This window comes from Oncorhynchus mykiss, chromosome 19 (genome assembly GCF_057628025.1).
Source record: "Oncorhynchus mykiss isolate SJ-2025 chromosome 19, ASM5762802v1, whole genome shotgun sequence".
Lineage (NCBI taxonomy): Eukaryota > Metazoa > Chordata > Actinopteri > Salmoniformes > Salmonidae > Oncorhynchus > Oncorhynchus mykiss.
This window is the reverse complement of record NC_143040.1, coordinates 66,305,267-66,326,749: the sequence shown is the minus strand read 5'-3', so window position 1 is coordinate 66,326,749 and position 21,483 is coordinate 66,305,267. Positions and strand designations below refer to the sequence as shown.

The 21,483-nt window shown below is 44.0% G+C and overlaps 1 protein-coding gene and 1 long non-coding RNA gene across 13 annotated transcripts in view; one reads left to right on the top strand and one right to left on the bottom strand.

Moving 5' to 3' along the window:
- LOC149975293 (uncharacterized) overlaps nt 1–21,483 on the top strand; it is a 235,937-nt gene that overhangs the window by 28,952 nt on the left and 185,502 nt on the right. The gene's annotated exons all lie outside the window — the stretch shown is intronic.
- Nucleotides 1–21,483, bottom strand: part of LOC110498392 (connector enhancer of kinase suppressor of ras 1) — an 84,173-nt gene that overhangs the window by 34,267 nt on the left and 28,423 nt on the right. For 8 of the 12 annotated variants that reach the window (XM_090211530.1, XM_090211532.1, XM_090211534.1 and 5 more), the window contains 2 exons: nt 10,950–10,991; nt 8,985–9,104 (listed from right to left, as the gene is read on the bottom strand). In XM_090211530.1, the coding sequence (XP_090067656.1) occupies nt 8,985–9,104; nt 10,950–10,991 (162 nt within the window). Of the gene's footprint in view, nt 1–6,901; nt 6,925–8,984; nt 9,105–10,949; nt 10,992–21,483 lie in introns of all 12 variants that reach the window. The other 4 variants (XM_090211540.1, XM_090211538.1, XM_090211541.1 and 1 more) reach the window with 3 other exon arrangements.

The window sequence follows — 21,483 nt, the reverse complement described above, 5'->3', positions numbered from 1 at the left end:
GTCACCTTAGATTGTAAACTGTCACGGTCAAAACACATATATTCAATGGTTGTAAAGATGGGGAAGAGGTCTGTCCATAATAAAGAGATACTCTGCTTTTTTGACGCCACACTCAATGCACACACTTACCCCACCAGACATGCCACCAAGAGTCTTTTCACAGTACCCAGGTCCAGAACAAATTCAGGGAAAAGTACAGTATCATAAGTGCATGGAACTCCCTTCTATCCCATGTAAATGTATGTCAATTTTAAAGTATTTTGTCTGTAATGGATTTTTCGTTATGAGACGGACCCCACTAAGACTAGCTGTCGCCATTGGCGTCGGCTAACGGGGATCCTAATAATAAACCAATGGAATCTCTCGCTCGGAAGTTAGATGGCATCCAGAATGCTTCAGATAGACTCCATTAGGTGTAGCCATCTTTATCAACACCTTTATCCCAGGCAGGCTGTCCCAGAGGAGAGATTGTACTAAAACGCTGTTCCCTCTCCTTTCCCTGGCAAGCCTTCATCTGACTGGGTGAGTATAACCAAACCCCAGCCTATAAAGTCCGGATAAACCTCATTCATCACTCATTACTTCAATGTACTGTTAAAGCGGATTCAGTAGAGTTAGTATCCTAGTATCCTAGCCAGTTGGTTTCTGCTCTCTTGCAAACTTCTTCTGGAATTGTCATGCCAAACAATGACAATGGAGAAGACAAAAGCACATAGAAATCTGGGACCAGGTTAGTTTCAGACATAACCGAGTCAGGATGGATTTTACTGTCGGAATGGAGTTGCTTATATGTAAACAATATGTGTAGTACAAAGAGTTTTTCCTGGTCACCTGGCAAAGAAAAACTCCAGGGCCTAGTAACAGCCTGTAGCGCAGGTGTGTCCACCTCATTTAGCCCCAGGGGCTGTGTTTGGTCTTCAACGAGGTCTGGCGGGCCCACACTGAAAATTGGTTATATTTCCCTCGTCGCCAATAAAATAAAATATATATGTGTTTTTTTTCCGATGCTCCCTGACCGTCTAGCTTTCATTTAGGTGATTGTTAGCGAGCTGGACAATCAAGATACTGTATGAATGGAGGTCCTTTATTTCTACAGTTTCAATATGGTTTCAGTCATTTTAAAGTACATTGAGTTACCCCAAATATAAAAAATAAATATAAAATGTTTACTCAAACCATGTTTGACACCTCTGCTATAGAGCAATTCATTATCAGGTCACATTTCACTCAGCTATTTCACCTACGATCATTTCATTAATTTAAGTAGCCATTCTCTTTCACAACACTAAATCCCCACTAATAAATCTAGATAACTCCCGAGTGGCGCAGCGGTCTAAGGCACTGAATTTCAGTGCAAGAGGAGTCACTACAAACCCTGGTTCGATTCCAGGCTGTATCACAACCAGCTGTGATTGGGAGTCCCATAGAGCGGGTTAGGGTTTGGCTGCATCATCAGGGTTAGGGTTTGGCTGGGGTAGGCCATCATTGTAAATTAGAATTTGTTCTTAACTGACTTGCCTAGTTAAATAAAAGGTTAAATAAATAAATAGAAAAATAACGTGCAACACAGTAAGATTTCTAACACATTACCTTTTTTTATTTGTTTTATTTAACTAGGCAAGTCAGTTAAGAACAAATTCTTATTTTCAATGACGGCCTAGGAACAGTGGGTTAACTGCCTGCTCAGGGTCAGAACGACAGATTTTGTACCTTGTCAGCTCGGGGATTTGAACTTGCAACCTTTCGGTTACTAGTCCAATGCTCTAACCACTAGGCTACCCTGCCGCCCCAGGCCAGTAGGTGCATCCAAAATGGCTCCCTATTCCCTATATAGTGGACTACTTTTGCCCAGAGCGGTATGAAGTGCGAACAGCCCTCCCACTAACAGCTTGTGATAAACATTACGCCTTTATAGTTAATAGCGGCATCATTATACTGTGATTATACTGGCTTACAGACGATGCCATGAGGTTCATGTTTCCTACTGATTCTATCTAGCGTGGTAATCCCCTGATATTTGTGGGTTTTTACAAAGCACTTGTTAAGTCTCCCTCTATGGCAGACTGATGTTAGCTAACAAATTGCATTTTTAAATACACAGTATTCACACACGCAAGCAAGGGGGCGCGCGCACACACACACACACACACACACACTCATATACAGAACACCAGACCTTCCGCATGTCAAGGCATTACTCCTATTGGGTTTTGTTTAGAGTAAGTGCATTGCAAATGTAATGGTAATAGCCCATTGGGCTCTGAAGGACAGGGTTGAGAGGGGGAAGGATAGAATAAAACCTCCAGTGAATTATTTGTGGCATTGAGTTCATTTGCAAGCAATTGGGTGCTTGAGGTTTTAGAGCTTCTCAACTGTTCAGAATGAGAATATATTAAATTTACTGTTGACTAAGCCTATTGTTAATATAAGATTCATGGTATAACGATTAACGATAACTACTGAGAATTAATTTAAGGGCCTCTCTATAATCCAAGCCGCAATGGTGCCCCTCAGATTAATTTCGATAGGATAACCAAATGAATCAAATAAATCTGATCAACTCATTTTTCCAGTAATTAATCAGTCAATTATCTTGAATATTAATTAGCCAAAAGTTGCAACATAATTAAACATCTCACACAGCAATCAAACCCCCAAACATCTCTCCAACTTCATTCTACTTCAGTTCTAAAAGTGCTGTACACCGAGTGCTGTACACCGAGTGCTGTACACCGAGTGCTGTACACCGAGTGCTGTACACCGAGTGCTGTACACCGAGTGCTGTACACAGAGTGCTGTACACAGAGTGCTGTACACAGAGTGCTGTACACCGAGTGCTGTACACCGAGTGCTGTACACCCACTGTTGTTCACCGACTGCTGTACACCAACTGCTGTACACCAACTGCTGTACACCGACTGCTGTACACCGACTGCTGTACACCTTCCTAATATCGAGTGTCCAGTTGGCTGGATGTCCTTTGGGTGGTGGACCATTCTTGATACACACGGGGAACTGTTGGCCGTGAAAAAAACAGCAGCGTTGCGGTTCTTGACTCAAACCGGTGCGCCCTGCACCTACTACTATACCATGTTCAAAGTCCCTTAAATCTCGTCTTGCCCATTCATCCTCTGAATGCACACAATCCATGTCTCCATTGTCTCAACTATCTCCTCTCCATCATCTACACTGATTGAAGTGGATTTAACGAGTGACATCACCTGTCATGGAAATGTAATGATTAATAGTGATCTGAAAGGCCACCACCACTTCCCCTCAGACTCAATGGTTGTATTCATTAGGTATTCAAAACGTTTTGCAATGAAAAGCGAAGACAAGCGTCTCTAATTGAACATGATATAATAATCCCTCCCTGTTTCAGATTGTTTTCTTCCGTTTGCTGCCCTAATGAACACTGCCCAGTTGTTGCCTGAAGATGAAGGGAGAGAGCTGTGATGATGGGAGGATGAGAGACAGATCTGGTTCCATAACTCTAATTGGATAAGGTGAAAGCGATCGCTGCCTTGCATGTTGCCTTTGAAACACATCAGTGGGCTCATGTTCCAGTGGGCCCATGCATTTAAAACACAACAGTTTTGTTTTTTTAAATCGCTGAAGTGCAATGTGACACGCACCAGACTGCAGTCATCACTCTCTCCACTTCAACAACCATTACCTTGCTCCCAGAAGATAGTCCCAGTCAGCCAAGGTCTATTAACAATGACCCCAAATGATCTATTCTAACCAATCACTCTGACAGGTCACATCGCCCCCAACTGTCAACTTACTTTTTGTTCCCTCTTCTTCTTTAAAACAACAATACAAAATGGCCGCTCCCACAGTGGGTGCCCTGGTCAGAGGGTGTACTCCCACAGTGGGTGCTCTGGTCAGAGGGTGTGCTCCCACAGTGGGTGCCCTGGTCAGAGGGTGTACTCCCACAGTGGGTGCCCTGGTCAGAGGGTGTGCTCCCACAGTGGGTGCTCTGGTCAGAGGGTGTACTCCCACAGTGGGTGCTCTGGTCAGAGGGTGTACTCCCACAGTGGGTGCCCTGGTCAGAGGGTGTGCTCCCACAGTGGGTGCCCTGGTCAGAGGGTGTACTCCCACAGTGGGTGCCCTGGTCAGAGGGTGTGCTCCCACAGTGGGTGCCCTGGTCAGAGGGTGTGCTCCCACAGTGGGTGCCCTGGTCAGAGGGTGTGCTCCCACAGTGGGTGCCCTGGTCAGAGGGTGTGCTCCCACAGTGGGTGCCCTGGTCAGAGGGTGTGCTCCCACAGTGGGTGCTCTGGTCAGAGGGTGTGCTCCCACAGTGGGTGCTCTGGTCAGAGGGTGTGCTCCCACAGTGGGTGCTCTGGTCAGAGGGTGTGTTCCCACAGTGGGTGCTCTGGTCAGAGGGTGTACTCCCACAGTGGGTGCTCTGGTCAGAGGGTGTGCTCCCACAGTGGGTGCTCTGGTCAGAGGGTGCGCTCCCACAGTGGGCGCCCCTTCAAATTTGTGGATTTTTCTATTTCAGCCACAACCGTTACTGACAGGTGTATACAAATCAAGCACACCGCCATGCAATCTCCACAGACAAACATTGGCAGTAGAAAGGCCTTACTGAAGAGCTCCGTGACTTTCAACATGTCACCGTCATAGGATGCCACCTTTCCAACAAGTCAGTTCGTCAAATTTCTGCCATGCTAGAGCTGCCCTGGTCAACTGTAAGTGCTGTTATTGTGAAGTGGAAGCGTCTCGGAGCAACAACAGCTCAGCCGAGAAGGCCACACAAGCTCACAGAACGGCACCGCCGAGTGCTGAAGGCCACACAAGCTCACAGAACGGCACCGCCGAGTGCTGAAGGCCACACAAGCTCACAGAACGGCACCGCCGAGTGCTGAAGGCCACACAAGCTCACAGAACGGCACCGCCGAGTGCTGAAGGCCACATAAGCTCACAGAACGGCACCGCCGAGTGCTGAAGGCCACACAAGCTCACAGAATGGCACCGCCGAGTGCTGAAGGCCACACAAGCTCACAGAATGGCACCGCCGAGTGCTGAAGGCCACACAAGCTCACAGAACGGCACCGCCGAGTGCTGAAGGCCACACAAGCTCACAGAATGGCACCGCCGAGTGCTGAAGGCCACACAAGCTCACAGAATGGCACCGCCGAGTGCTGAAGGCCACACAAGCTCACAGAATGGCACCGCCGAGTGCTGAAGCATATAACACGTAAAAAACGTCTGTCCTCTGTTGCAACACTCATTACCGAGTCCTCAGCAATGTTCCAACATGTAGTGGAAAGCCTTCCCAGAAGAGTGGAGGCTGTCATGGCAGCAAAGGGGGAACCAACTCCGTATTAATGCCCGTGATTTTGGAATGAGATGTTCAACAAGCAGTTGTCCACATACATTTGGTCATGGTTCTACAACTGCATTGCTTGCTGTTTGGGGTTTTAGGCTAGGTTTCTGTTACAGCGCTTTGTGACATCAGCTGATGTAAGAAGGGCTTCAGAAATACATTTGATTGATTGATATTGGTGGCATAGGAGTGGTGGCATAGGAGTGGTGGCATAGGAGTGGTGGCATATGAGTGGTGGCATAGGAGTGGTGGCATAGGAGTGGTGGCATAGGAGTGGTGGCATAGGAGTGATGGCATAGGAATGATGGCATAGGAATGATGGCATAGGAGTGATGGCATAGGTGGCGTGTCCAAAAGCTTCTCCTAACAAAAATAAATGAAATCTTTCAAAACACTACGCCAGAGAGCATGACCTGCCACAGAGGATCATTCACTTTTTATTATTATTATTATTATTATTTAAATAGCTGAGGATTGTTTTAAAATCACAAGCGCATACAGCCTGGAAGCACAGAGTTTGGGAAGCCTACAATTTGGGCAGCGCGTGTAGCAAATATCAGAGCTGATCATTGATTTGCGTCTGTCAGTGAAAAGCAACTAAAATAGGCGTAAGCCTATCACAATACAATATTTCAAAATACAAATTGTGGGAAAAACACAAAAGAGAGGAGACAAAGATCAGATGGTCTTTAGTTAGGCTATCAAAATGTGAAAAACTCCCAATAGGCTATTAAGCCAGCAATCTTATTGCCACAATAGCAGAGAGCATATTCCAGTTGATTTTGTGGCGCATATTCACTGTCTTTATCATTAGGTGAGTCCGTGCCAAGTTTTTTAGGACAATCATTTCCTCCTCCAGGCTAGATAGACGTCATAGCCTACAATATGCATCTCCCCTTTCATAGGCCTCGATTAGATGGTTGCATTCAAGACAAGGTTGTTTTTATTGAGCTTAGTTTGTCAGTGTCAGCTGATCAGCCTTCCCTGTCATTTTGTGGTATTAAAGAGTATGCTAATGGTCTCCAGACATAGATAATAAAGTAATGGAGAATTGCATGAAATGCGTTTGTGAAATGCCCCTCTAGCTAGGGCTGAGCTGTGGATGTGTCAGATATTTCTCAGATCCTCCTAGAAAATGTCCCTCTAGCTGGGGTTGAGCTGTGGATGTGTCAGATATTTCTCAGATCCTCCTAGAAAATGTCCCTCTAGCTGGGGTTGAGCTGTGGATGTGTCAGATATTTCTCAGATCCTCCTAGAAAATGTCCCTCTAGCTGGGGTTGAGCTGTGGATGAGTCAGATATTTCTCAGATCCTCCTAGAAAATGTCCCTCTAGCTGGGGCTGTTGTGGATGTGCAAATAAAAAGGACAAGGAAAGGAGAACCATCTTTTTTAGATTATTAGCCTAATTTATGACTATCCAATCTACTCATCACATTAGTAATAGTAGGCCATGTTAGAACCATGCAATGCTATATCATAGAATGTTATTCCCCCCCCCCCCCCCCCCTGAAAAAAATAGCTTTCCCAAACTTCAAACGCTGCCTACGGGTGATGGTGAAACTTTACCTTGACGGAGTGAAAATGAAAAACTGAGGGAAAAAAACATCAGAAAACATAGGAGAGAGAGAGAAGCAAAGAGAAAAGGAGAGCAAATGAGACACCTATAACAAAAGAGGTCGTCGATTGAGGACTGATTGGATAGGGCGAGAGAGCTAGGCCGAGGAGAAAGTGTACAAGAAGTTTGAATAAAGGATCAGAGAGAATGATGAAACAGAAATGAAATAAGGAGTACAGAGTGTGAGAGAAGTAGAGCATAGAGAGAGGACGAGAACGTGAGTCATCCCTAAAGGACAATCAGGATGACAAACAGTGCATTTGGGAAAGTATTCAGACAAAGAATTTTTCCACAGTTACGTTACAGCCTTATTCTAAAATATATATAGTTTTTTATTCCTCAATCTACACACAATCCCCCATAACGACAAAGCTAAAACAGTTTGATTGTTTTTGCAAATGCATTTTTAAAAAAAATGTAAATTTTATAAGTATTCAGACCCTTTACTCAGTACTTTGTTGAAGCACCTTTGGCAGCGATTACAGCCTCAAGTCTTCTTGGGTATAACGCTACAAGTTTGGCACACCTGTATTTGGAGAGTTTCTCCCAGGTCCTCTCAAGCCCTGTCAGGTTGGATGGGGAGCGTCAGGTCTCTCCAGAGCTGTTCGATCGGGTTCAAGTCCGGGCTCTGGCTGGGCCACTCAAGGACATCCAGAGACTTGTCCTGAACCCACTCCTGCATTGTCTTGGCTGTGTGCTGAGGGTCATTGTCCTGTTGGAAGGTGAACCTTCGCCCCAGTCTGAGGTCCTGAGCTCACTGGAGCAGGTTTTAATCAGGGATCTCTCTGTACTTTGCTCCGTTCATCTTTGCCTCAATCCTGACTAGTCTCCCAGTCCATGCTGCTGAAAAACATTCCCACAGCATGATGCTGCCAACAATATGCTTCACCGTAGGGATGGTGCCAGGTTTCCTCCAGACGTGACGTTTAGCATTCAGGCCAAAGAGTTCAATCTTGGTTTAATCAGACCATAAAATCTTGTTTCTCATGGTCTGAGAGTTTTTTAGGGGCCTTTTGGGAAACTCCAAGCAAGCTGTCATGTGCCTTTTACTGAAGAGTGGCTTCCATCTGGCCACTCTACCATAAAATCCTGATTGGTGGAGTACTGCAGAGATGGTTGTCCATCTGGAAGTGTCTCCAATCTCCACAGAGGAACTCTGGAGCTTTGTCAGAGTGACCATCATGTTCTTGGTCACCTGACTGACCAAGGCCCTTCTTCCTGTTTTGCCGGGCGGCCAGCTCTAGTAAGGGTGTTGGTGGTTCCAAACTTCTTCCATTTAAGAATGATGGAGGCCACTGTGTTCTTGGGGACCTTCAATGCTGCAGACATGTTTTGGTACCCTGTGCCGACACGGTCCTGTCTCTGAGCTCTACGGACAATTCCTTTGACCTCATGTCTTGGTTTTTGCTCTGACATGCACTGTCAACTGTGGGAGCTTATATAGACAGGTGTGTGCCTTTCAAAATTATGTCCAATCAATTGAATTTACCACAGGTGGACACCAATCAAGTTGTAGAAACATCAAGGATGATCAAAGGAAATGGAATGTACCTGAGCTCAATTTCGAGTCTCATTGCAAAGGGTCTAAATACTTCTGTATATAAGGTATTGTAATAAATTAGCACACATTTTTAAAACCTGTTTTCACTTTGTCATTAGGGGGTATTGTGTGTAGATTGATGAGGAAAATGTTTCAGTTAATCCATTTTGGAATAAGGCTGTAATGTAACAAAATGTGGAAAAAGTCAAGGGGTCTGAATACTTTCCGAATGGAATGTAAAGGAATGTCTGATTAGTTAGAGAGAGAGACAGGAAGTAGAGAGGAGGTAGAGACAAGAGGTAGAGACAGGAAGTAGAGAAAAGGTAGAGACAGGAAGTACAGGTAGAGACAGGAAGTAGAGAGGAGGTAGAGGTAGAGACAGACAGAGTAAGAGATACAGACAGGGCTCAATAGCAGATGTTCTGATTGGTTAGCCAGAGCCTGTCGAAGATTTGATTGGTTCATTAGAATGACACTGACAGTGTCCTACTTACCAGGTGATCGCCGTCGAAGACAGGCACCAGGTCAACCCTCTCCAGCTGGGCAGTGTGGGTAAGGAGCACCTCTGGACTGCAGTACAGAATCTCATCACACACCGCCACCAACTGACGACACTGGCGGGAGAGATGTTGTACATTAAAAATGGTTCCACTTATATTTTATATGGGTCTACTTGTGAAGGGGAGTCTATACATACAGTTGAAGTCGGAAGTTTACATACACCTTAGCCAAATACATTTAAAAACTCTGTTTTTCACGATTCCTGACATTTAATCCTAGTAAAAATTTCCTGTCTTAGGTCAGTTAGGATCACCACTTTATTTTAAGAATGTGAAATGTCAGAATAATAGTAGAGAGAATTATTTATTTCAGCTTTAATTTCTTTAAAACGGACCATTCTACCGATCCTCGACTTCGGCGATGTCATCTACAAAATAGCTTCCAATACTATACTCGGCAAACTGGATGCAGTCTATCACAGTGCCATCCGTTTTGTCACCAAAGCCCCTTATACCACCCACCACTGCGACCTGTATGCTCTAGTCGTCTGGCCCTCGCTACATATTCGTCGCCAGACACACTGGCACCAGGTCATCGATAAGTCTATAATAAGTAAAGCTCCGCCTTATCTCAGCTCACTGGTCATGATAACAACCCGTAGCACGCGCTCCAACAGGTGTATCTCACTGGTCATCCCCAAAGCCAACACCTCCTTTGGCTGCCTTTCCAGTTCTCTGTTGCCAATGACTGGAATGATTTGCAAAAATCGCTGAAGCTGGAGACTCATATGTCCCTCACTAACTTTAAATATCAGCTATCTGAGCAGCTAACCGATCGCTGCAGCTGTACACAGCCCATCTGTAAATAGCCCATCTGTACATAGCCCATCTGTAAATAGCCCACCCAATCTACCTACCTCATTTCCATGTTGTTTTTATTTACTTTTCTGCTCTTTTGCACACCAGTATTTCTACTTGCACATCACCATCTGCTCATCTATCACTCCAGTGTTAATCTGCTAAATTGTAATTACTTTGCTACTATGGCCTATTTATTGCCTTACCTCCTCACGCCATTTGCACACACTGTATATAGACTTTTTTTCTCTACTGTGTTATTGACTGTACGCTTGTTATTGACTGGCCACTCCAATACCTTGACTTTGTTGTCCTTAAGCCATTTTGCCACAACTTTGGAAGTATGCTTGGGGTCATTGTCCATTTGGAAGACCCATTTGCGACCAAGCTTTAACTTCCTGAGTGATGTCTTGAGATGTTGCTTCAATATATCCACATAATTTTTCTTCCTCATGATACCAACCTTATGCTGGGGACAATAAAAGACCACAAATGCTAAGGAGTATTGCTGTCTGTAATAAAGCCCTTTTTGTGGGGAAAAACTTGTTCTGATTGGATGGGCCTGCCTGCCCCCCCCCCCCCCCCCCCCCCAGTGGGTTAGCCTAGCCGCCAAGTGGGTGGGCGTATGCCCTTCCAGGCCCCCCATGGCAGCACCCCTGCCCAGTCATGTGAAATCCATAGATTAGGGCCTAATGATTTATTTTTAAATTGACTGATTTCTGTAACTTAGTACAATATTTGAAATTCTTGCATGTTGTTTTTGTTCAGTATTTCAGTATTTATTTCGATGTATCAAATTGCATGCTTCTAATTAAGTTGTTGTTTGCATTAGAACTGGAAAAAAGTCAAACTAAAATGAAAATAGATTCTGGGGAAATGGTTACACTAGTCTAGAAGACATTTATTTGAGCAGAGCCAGATATAATTAAACGTTGATTTATTGAATAAACAACCGATCCGTTGCACCACCACACTTCATCTTTGTCCCTCAATAATTAAAATCATTATACAGAAATGAACGTCTCAATTCAATAATTAGGAACAGTATTTAGAAAAGAAAGTAGCTGAGGGAAAGAAATCAATGGATATGAGTGTACTCACGATGGAGATTATGTCTTTTTCTTTCTCGTAAACTGAGGAATCCTGTCAAAAGAGCACAATGAAAACATCAGGGTCAGACACAGTAGAATCCTGTCAAAAGAGTAGAAAACAACAGGATCAGGGAGTGTGGAATCCTGTCAAAAGAGTAGAAAACAATGAAAACAACCGGGTAATACACAGTATAATCGAGTAGAAAACAACCGGGTCAGACACAGTAGAATCATGTAGAAAACAACCGGATCAGACACAGTAGAATCCTGTAGAAAACAACAGGGTCAGACACAGTAGAATCCTGGAGAAAACAACAGGGTCAGACACAGTAGAATCCTGGAGAAAACAACAGGGTCAGACACAATAGAATCCTGTAGAAAACAACAGGATCAGACACAGTAGAATCCTGTAAAAATAGTAGAAAACAACAGGTTCAGACACAGTAGAATCCTGTAGAAAACAACAGGATCAGACACAGTAGAATCCTGTAGAAAACAACAGGGTCAGACACAGTAGAATCCTGTAGAAAACAACAGGATCAGACACAGAGAATCCTGTAGAAAACAACAGGATCAGACACAGTAGAATCCTGTAAAAATAGTAGAAAACAACAGGTTCAGACACAGTAGAATCCTGTAGAAAACAACAGGATCAGACACAGTAGAATATTGTAGAAAACAACAGGGTCAGACACAGTAGAATCCTGTAGAAAATACCCGGGTCAGACAAAGTAGAATCCAGTAGAAAACAATAGGGTCAGACACAGTAGAATCCTGTAGAAAACAACAGGGTCAGACACAGTAGAATCCTGTAAAAAGAGTAGAAAACAACAGGATCAGACACAGTAGAATCCTGTAGAAAACAACAGGATCAGACACAGTAGAATCCTGTAGAAAACAACAGGGTCAGACACAGTAGAATCCTGGAGAAAACAACAGGGTCAGACACAATAGAATCCTGTAGAAAACAACAGGATCAGACACAGTAGAATCCTGTAAAAATAGTAGAAAACAACAGGTTCAGACACAGTAGAATCCTGTAGAAAACAACAGGATCAGACACAGTAGAATATTGTAGAAAACAACAGGGTCAGACACAGTAGAATCCTGTAGAAAATACCCGGGTCAGACAAAGTAGAATCCAGTAGAAAACAATAGGGTCAGACACAGTAGAATCCTGTAGAAAACAACAGGGTCAGACACAGTAGAATCCTGTAAAAAGAGTAGAAAACAACAGGATCAGACACAGTAGAATCCTGTAGAAAACAACAGGATCAGACACAGTAGAATCCTGTAGAAAATACCCGGGTCAGACAAAGTAGAATCCAGTAGAAAACAATAGGGTCAGACACAGTAGAATCCTGTAGAAAACAACAGGGTCAGACACAGTAGAATCCTGTAAAAAGAGTAGAAAACAACAGGATCAGACACAGTAGAATCCTGTAGAAAACAACAGGGTCAGACACAGTAGAATCCTGTAGAAAACAACAGGATCAGACACAGTAGAATCCTGTAGAAAACAACAGGGTCAGACACAGTAGAATCCTGGAGAAAACAACAGGGTCAGACACAGTAGAATCCTGTAGAAAACAACAGGGTCAGACACAGTAGAATCCTGTAGAAAACAACAGGGTCAGACACAGTCGAATCCTGTAGAAAACAACAGGTTCAGACACAGTAGAATCCTGTAGAAAGAGTAGAAAACAACAGGATCAGACACAGTAGAATCCTGTAGAAAGAGTAGAAAACAACAGGTTCAGACACAGAGAATCCTGTAGAAAACAACAGGGTCAGACACAGTAGAATCCTGTAGAAAACAACAGGGTCAGACACAGTAGAATCCTGTAGAAAACAACAGGTTCAGACACAGTAGAATCCTGTAGAAAGAGTAGAAAACAACAGGTTCAGACACAGTAGAATCCTGTAGAAAGAGTAGAAAACAACAGGGTCAGACACAGTAGAATCCTGTAGAAAACAACAGGTTCAGACACAGTAGAATCCTGTAGAAAGAGTAGAAAACAACAGGATCAGACACAGTAGAATCCTGTAGAAAACAACAGGATCAGACACAGTAGAATCCTGTAGAAAACAACAGGATCAGACACAGTAGAATCCTGTAGAAAACAACAGGATCAGACACAGAGAATCCTGTAGAAAGAGTAGAAAACAACAGGGTCAGACACAGTAGGATCCTGTAGAAAGAGTAGAAAACAACAGGATCAGACACAGAGAATCCTGTAGAAAACAACAGGGTCAGACACAGTAGAATCCTGTAGAAAGAGTAGAAAACAACAGGGTCAGACACAGTAGAATCCTGTAGAAAGAGTAGAAAACAACAGGATCAGACACAGAGAATCCTGTAGAAAACAACAGGGTCAGACACAGTAGAATCCTGTAGAAAGAGTAGAAAACAACAGGGTCAGACACAGTAGAATCCTGTAAAAATAGTAGAAAACAACAGGATCAGACACAGAGAATCCTGTAAAAATAGTAGAAAACAACAGGATCAGACACAGTAGAATCCTGTAAAAATAGAAGAAAACAACAGGATCAGACACAGAGAATCCTGTAAAAATAGTAGAAAACAACAGGATCAGACACAGTAGAATCCTGTAAAAATAGTAGAAAACAACAGGATCAGACACAGAGAATCCTGTAAAAATAGTAGAAAACAACAGGGTCAGACACAGTAGAATCCTGTAAAAATAGTAGAAAACAACAGGATCAGACACAGAGAATCCTGTAAAAATAGTAGAAAACAACAGGATCAGACACAGAGAATCCTGTAAAAATAGTAGAAAACAACAGGGTCAGACACAGAGAATCCTGTAGAAAGAGTAGAAAACAACAGGATCAGACAGAGAATCCTGTAGAAAACAACAGGTTCAGACACAGAGAATCCTGTAGAAAGAGTAGAAAACAACAGGATCAGACACAGAGAATCCTGTAAAAATAGTAGAAAACAACAGGATCAGACACAGTAGAATCCTGTAGAAAACAACAGGATCAGACACAGTAGAATCCAGTAGAAAACAACAGGATCAGACACAGTAGAATCCTGTAGAAAGAGTAGAAAACAACAGGTTCAGACACAGTAGAATTCTGTAGAAAGAGTAGAAAACAACAGGTTCAGGGACTGTAGAATAATAAAAGAGCCCCCCCAGAGACTGAAAACAGTATTGATATCTGACAGTGGGACATTCTGATGGTTTGATGTACTATTTTTTTTCGGATAAAAAGACCTGAGGCATTCCAAAACACCAGGAAGTTGACTATTAGAGAGTACTATTAGCACTATAACGCCCACGTGCCATACAGGCCGCTCACTGTATTTATCTCACCTGTTACTTCATTGACAAACACAACTTTTTAGAGGGGCAGAGCAATTGTATTCAAATGCACTGTTTCGCAATACTGATACAACATTATGTCAACATAGCAGAGTGAGTGGGAGGTTATTTTTGTTCCTGAGACACGGTGTGTGTGTTTACCTGGGTTGCCCTGTGGGGTGGAGGGTAAATCCTGTGAGCTCCTGTAAGTACTCAACGCTAGGATTACAGTTAGTCAATTAAAGCTTGTGTGATGTGAGTGAGAGCGAGAGAGAGAGTGGAAGAAAGAGAGAGCGAGAGAGAGAGAGGAAGAAAGAGAGAGCGAGAGAGAGAGAGGAAGAAAGAGAGAGAGAGAGAGAGAGAGAGAGAGAGAGAGGAAGAAAGAGAGAGCGAGAGAGAGAGGAAGAAAGAGAGAGCGAGAGAGAGAGAGGAAGAAAGGGAGAGCGAGAGAGAGAGAGGAAGAAAGAGAGAGCGAGTGAGAAACCGCCGAGAGACAGAGATGCTTGAGTTTGATCTATTTACATCAGGGCACCACGCCACAGAACTTCTTACATAAACCTCTAACATCCTGCCACTCTGATCCCCAGCTCAATAGTTAAAGGGGCAGTACACTCCAAAATCTATGTTTGTACAATGTCCACAGACCTCTAAGTTGACTGACATCCAAACGTTACAGATTCTCTACGACAGGTGCCATCTATTTAAATTATTCAAATTCCCCCATATGCTGCTATTACCAACCATAATCATGCTTCATCTATGCTCCTGGGATACATTCTTCTTCTGTATTTGTGAACCCACAGAACAGGATATGACATACAGTGCCTTCGGAAAGTATTCAGACCCCTTGACTTTTCCCATATTTTGTTACGTTAAAGCCTTATTCTAAAATGGATTAAATAAATAAAAATCTTCAGCAATCTATACACAATACAACATAATGACAAAGATATAATAAAATAACAGAAATACCTTACATAATATTCAGACCTTTTGTTATGAGATTAGAAATTGAGCTCAGGTGCATCCTGTCTCCATTGATCATCCTTGAGTCCACCTGTGGTAAAGTCAATTGATTGGACATGATTTGGAAAGTCTCACACCTGTCTATATAAGGTCCCACAGTTGGCAGTGCATGTCAGAACAAAAACCAAGCCATGAGGTCAAAGGAATTGTCCGTAGAGCACAGAGACAGGATTGTGTCGAGGCACAGATCTGGGGAAGTGTACCAAAACATTTCTGCAGCATTGAAGGTCACCAAGAACCAGTGGCCTCCATCATTCTTAAATGGAAGAAGTTTGGAACCACCAACACTCTTCCTAGAGAAGGCCGCCATGCCAAACTGAGCAATCGGGGGAGGGGAGGTGACGAAGAACCTGATGGTCACTCTGACAGAGCTCCAGAGTTCTGTGGAGATTGGAGAACCCTCCAGAAGGAAAACCATCTCTGCAGCACTCTACCAATCAGGCCTTTATGGTACAGTGGGCAGATGGAAGCCACACCTCAGTAAAAGACACATGACATCCTGCTTGGAGTTTGCCAAAAGGCCCCTAAAGACTCTCAAACCATGAGAAAGAAGATTTGAACTCTTGGCCTGAATGCCAAGCGTCACTTGTTTTTCAGCGGCAGGGACTGGGAGTCTAGTCAGGATCAAGGCAAAGATGAACGGAGCAAAGTACAGATAGATCCTTGATGGAAACCTGTTCCAGAGCACTCAAGACCTCAGACTGGGGCGAAGGTTCACCTTCCAACAGGACAATTACCCTAAGCACACAGCCAAGACTACAAAAGGAGTGGCTTTGGGACAAGTCTCTGAATGTCCCTGAGTGGCCCAGCCAGAGCCCGGACTTGAACCCAATCGAACATCTCTGGAGAGAACTGAAAATAGCTGTGCAGCGACGCTCTCCATCCAACCTGACAGAGCTTGAGAGGATCTGCAGAGAATAATGGGAGAAACTCCACAAATACAGGTGTGCCAAGCTTGTAGAGTCATACCCAAGAAGACTCGAGGCTGTATTCGCTGCTAAAGGTCCTTCAACAAAGGAGGTAATGAATACTTATGTAAATGTGATCAGTTATTTTTATTAAAACAATTTTGGAAACTTTTCTAAAATCCTGTTTTTGCTAAGTCATTATGGGGTATTGTGTGTAGATTGATGAGGGAAAAACAATTTAATCCATTTTAGAATAAGGCTGTAAAAACATAACAAAATGTGGAAAAAGTCAAGAGGTCTGAATACTTTCTGAAGGCACTGTATCTGGAGCTGTGTCCCAAGTGACACCCTATGCCTATAGGCCCTGGTCAAAAGTAGTGCACTACCAGCCCTATAGGCCCTGGTCAAAAGTAGTGCACTACCAGCCCTATAGGCCCTGGTCAAAAGTAGTGCACTACCAACCCTATAGGCCCTGGTCAAAAGTAGTGCACTACCAGCCCTATAGGCCCTGGTCAAAAGTAGTGCACTACCAGCCCTATAGGCCCTGGTCAAAAGTAGTGCACTACCAGCCCTATAGGCCCTGGTCAAAATTAGTGCACTACCAGCCCTATAGGCCCTGGTCAAAAGTAGTGCACTACCAGCCCTATAGGCCCTGGTCAAAAGTAGTGCACTACCAGCCCTATAGGCCCTGGTCAAAAGTAGTGCACTACCAGCCCTATAGGCCCTGGTCAAAAGTAGTGCACTACCAGCCCTATAGGCCCTGGTCAAAAGTAGTGCACTGCCAGCCCTATAGGCCCTGGTCAAAAGTAGTGCACTGCCAGCCCTATAGGCCCTGGTCAAAAGTAGTGCACTACCAACCCTATAGGCCCTGGTCAAAAGTAGTGCACTACCAGCCCTATAGGTCCTGGTCAAAAGTAGTGCAATACATGCAGGAGATTGGGAAACTGCCTCAGTGATGACAGGACAGGTACACTTCTGCCCTGAAACTGCTCTTACTGTAGATCAGTTGGGAGGGAAAGCACAGCCGTGTAAATCTACACACTTCTCTATTGCACTTCCTCTTTGAGACGAGAGGGCAAACTCACCTACACACACACACACACACACACACGTGTACTGTATGGACTCATGCGAGCACATACACACACGCACTTCAAAAGGGAATATTTGATGACGTCACAGTGGCTTACACACATCACTCCAACGTCATCAGACTGTAGTGCTGAGCGATTAGCGCATTTCGAGTTCGGATTCGTTTTCACGTTTTTTTTTTGTAGTAATTATTTAAAACATTAAAATGCAGTATGCAAGTTCATCGACGTAACACAGAATAAAACAAATCAATAAAAGTGTAATGATGGTGGTGACTGCCCCACTTATTCACCATCTTTTATTCAATTACTTTCTTTTAATTCAATATTACAGTTGTTGTGTAAATTACATTCGTTTTTTTGCTGAGGAGTTATTATTTCATTCCAAGTCATCACCTCATCTCTATAGAGCTGCTGTCGGACAAAATCACTATTTCAGCAGTTCTGCAAAAGTAAATAAGGCGTAGTTTGTATTCAGCAGTCATAAAAATATCAATGACTTAGATCATGTATTTTCAGATAGAGATACCTCTCAAAGCTTACTGCCTGCTATTCCTCTCCCGTGTACTCTCTTCTCGCAGTGTCTGTCCGACACTAATCTACTGTAGCAGGCATAAAAATAAACATCCTGGGTGCGCAATGGATTATGGCCATTGTAGTTAATTACCACATGTTCTGCGCTAAACTATGCAGTACTTTCTCCAGTTGGAAACAACATCACACAGTTCGGGCTTGATCTGATTTCTCTCTAGATAAACAACGCATTGTGCGCGTTAGGCTCACAGAAAAAATAAATAAAATACAGTGCCTTGCGAAAGTATTCGGACCCCTTGAACTTTGCGACCTTTTGCCACATTTCAGGCTTCAAACATAAAGATATAAAACTGTATTTTTTTGTGAAGAATCAACAACAAGTGGGACACAATCATGAAGTGGAACGACATTTATTGGATATTTCAAACTTTTTTAACAAATCAAAAACTGAAAAATTGGCCGTGCAAAATTATTCAGCCCCTTTACTTTCAGTGCAGCAAACTGTCTCCAGAAGTTCAGTGAGGATCTCTGAATGATCCAATGTTGACCTAAATGACTAATGATGATAAATACAATCCACCTGTGTGTAATCAAGTCTCCGTATAAATGCACCTGCACTGTGATAGTCTCAGAGGTCCGTTAAAAGCACAGAGAGCATCATGAAGAACAAGGAACACACCAGGCAGGTCCGAGATACTGTTGTGAAGAAGTTTAAAGCCGGATTTGGATACAAAAAGATTTCCCAAGCTTTAAACATCCCAAGGAGCACTGTGCAAGCGATAATATTGAAATGGAAGGAGTATCAGACCACTGCAAATCTACCAAGACCTGGCTGTCCCTCTAAACTTTCAGCTCATTCAAGGAGAAGACTGATCAGAGATGCAGCCAAGAGGCCCATGATCACTCTGGATGAACTGCAGAGATCTACAGCTGAGGTGGGAGACTCTGTCCATAGGACAACAATCAGTCGTATATTGCACAAATCTGGACTTTATGGAAGAGTGGTAAGAAGAAAGCCATTTCTTAAAGATATCCATAAAAAGTGTTGTTTAAAGTTTGCCACAAGCCACCTGGGAGACACACCAAACATGTGGAAGAAGGTGCTCTGGTCAGATGAAACCAAAATTGAACTTTTTGGCAACAATGCAAAACGTTATGTTTGGCGTAAAAGCAACACAGCTGAACACACCATCCCCACTGTCAAACATGGTGGTGGCAGCATCATGGTTTGGGCCTGCTTTTCTTCAGCAGGGACAGGGAAGATGGTTCAAATTGATGGGAAGATGGATGGAGCCAAATACAGGACCATTCTGGAAGAAAACCTGATGGAGTCTGCAAAAGACCTGAGACTGGGACGGAGATTTGTCTTCCAACAAGACAATGATCCAAAACATAAAGCAAAATCTACAATGGAATGGTTCAAAAATAAACATATCCAGGTGTTAGAATGGCCAAGTCAAAGTCCAGACCTGAATCCAATCGAGAATCTGTGGAAAGAACTGAAAACTGCTGTTCACAAATGCTCTCCATCCAACCTCACTGAGCTCGAGCTGTTTTGCAAGGAGGAATGGGAAAAAATTTCAGTCTCTCGATGTGCAAAACTGATAGAGACATACCCCAAGCGACTTACAGCTGTAATCGCAGCAAAAGGTGGCGCTACAAAGTATTAACTTAAGGGGGCTGAATAATTTTGCACGCCCAATTTTTCAGTTTGTGATTTGTTAAAAAAGTTTGAAATATCCAATAAATGTCGTTCCACTTCATGATTGTGTCCCACTTGTTGGTGATTCTTCACAAAAAAATACAGTTTTATATCTTTATGTTTGAAGCCTGAAATGTGGCAAAAGGTCGCAAAGTTCAAGGGGGCCGAATACTTTCGCAAGGCACTCTTAATGTTAATCGCTCTGCGCTATCAGATTGCAAGCTGACACCCCACCAACATGTGATCCCCATGTGGCATCAGAGAGAGAGAGAGAGACACAGAGAGAGAGAGAGAGAGAGACACAGAGAGAGAGGGACAGAGAGGGAGAGAGAGGGACAGAGAGAGAGAGAGAGAGAGGACCACAAGCTGAAGCACAACAGCCCCCGCCACCCAGCTCTGTTCACAACAGCCCCCGCCACCCAGCTCTGTTCACAACAGCCCCCGCCACCCAGCTCTGTTCACAACAGCCCCCGTCACCCAGCTCTGTTCACAACAGCCCCCGCCACCCAACTCTGTTCACAACAGCCCCCGCCACCCAACTCTGTTCACAACAGCCCCCACCACCCAACTCTGTTCACAACAGCCCCCATCACCCAGCTCTGTTCACAACAGCCCCCGCCACCCAAATCAAATGTATTTATATAGCCCTTCGTACATCAGCTGATATCTCAAAGTGCTGTACAGAAACCCAGCCTAAAACCCCAAACAGCAAGCAATGCAGGTGTAGAAGCACGGTGGCTAGGAAAAACTCCCTAGAAAGGCCAAAACCTAGAGAGGAACCAGGCTCTGTTCACAACAGCCCCCGCCACCCAGCTCTGTTCACAACAGCCCCAGCCACCAAGCTCTGTTCACAACAGCCCCCGCCACCCAGCTCTGTTCACAACAGCCCCCACCACCCAGCTCTGTTCACAACAGTCCCCATCACCCAGCTCTGTTCACAACAGCCCCCATCACCCAACTCTGTTCACAACAGTCCCCATCACCCAGCTCTGTTCACAACAGCCCCCATCACCCAACTCTGTTCACAACAGCCCCCGTCACCCAGCTCTTTTCACAACAGTCCCCATCACCCAGCTCTGTTCACAACAGTCCCCATCACCCAGCTCTGTTCACAACAGCCCCCGTCACCCAGCTCTGTTCACAACAGTCCCCATCACCCAGCTCTGTTCACAACAGCCCCCACAACAGTCCCCATCACCCAGCTCTGTTCACAACAGCCCCCACAACAGTCCCCATCACCCAGCTCTGTTCACAACAGCCCCCGCCACCCAGCTCTGTTCACAACAGCCCCCGGCACTTCAATGTTCCTTTTTCCCCTCAGTATGACTTCCTCACAAACTGTTGTTGCTGCTTAGCAGAAGAGAGACAATGAAAGCCTCCATTACGTTTATAATAAATACAGTCTTTATAAAAATGGACCTTGGGCTTTGTGCTTTCTCACACTGCCAGAGGTGTGCAGTTATTCAACACAGTCTGCTGTGCGTTATTGCTTACATAATACACATTCATTCCAGTTAATGGAAGATGGCCCTAAAACTGAGGGTAAGAGCCATTCACTTCAAAGAATCTATAATGAATTGTAAATGACTGTTAGTCTGTCATTTATACAGGAAATAACACTCAGGAAGTAACGTTCAACTTGGATTGGTTTTTTTAAACTGAGGGAGCAAGGCTCAACTACTCAAACATGAGGTTAATTTCTCTCATATAGTTAGGTCATGTGATGTAGGCGGTCATTGTAAATAAGAATGAATGTTCTTAACTGACTTGCCTAGTTAAATTAAAGGTTAAATGAAAAGAAAATGCAAAAATGACATGCCTGATGTCTATGTGGTGAGCTTTGTCGTTGTCTAGGAAACAGATGTGGATTGTTCTGGGTGGAAGAACACACTGCAATCTAAGCTCATGATGCATTCACACACACACACAAACATTAATAATCAGTGTGGCACAA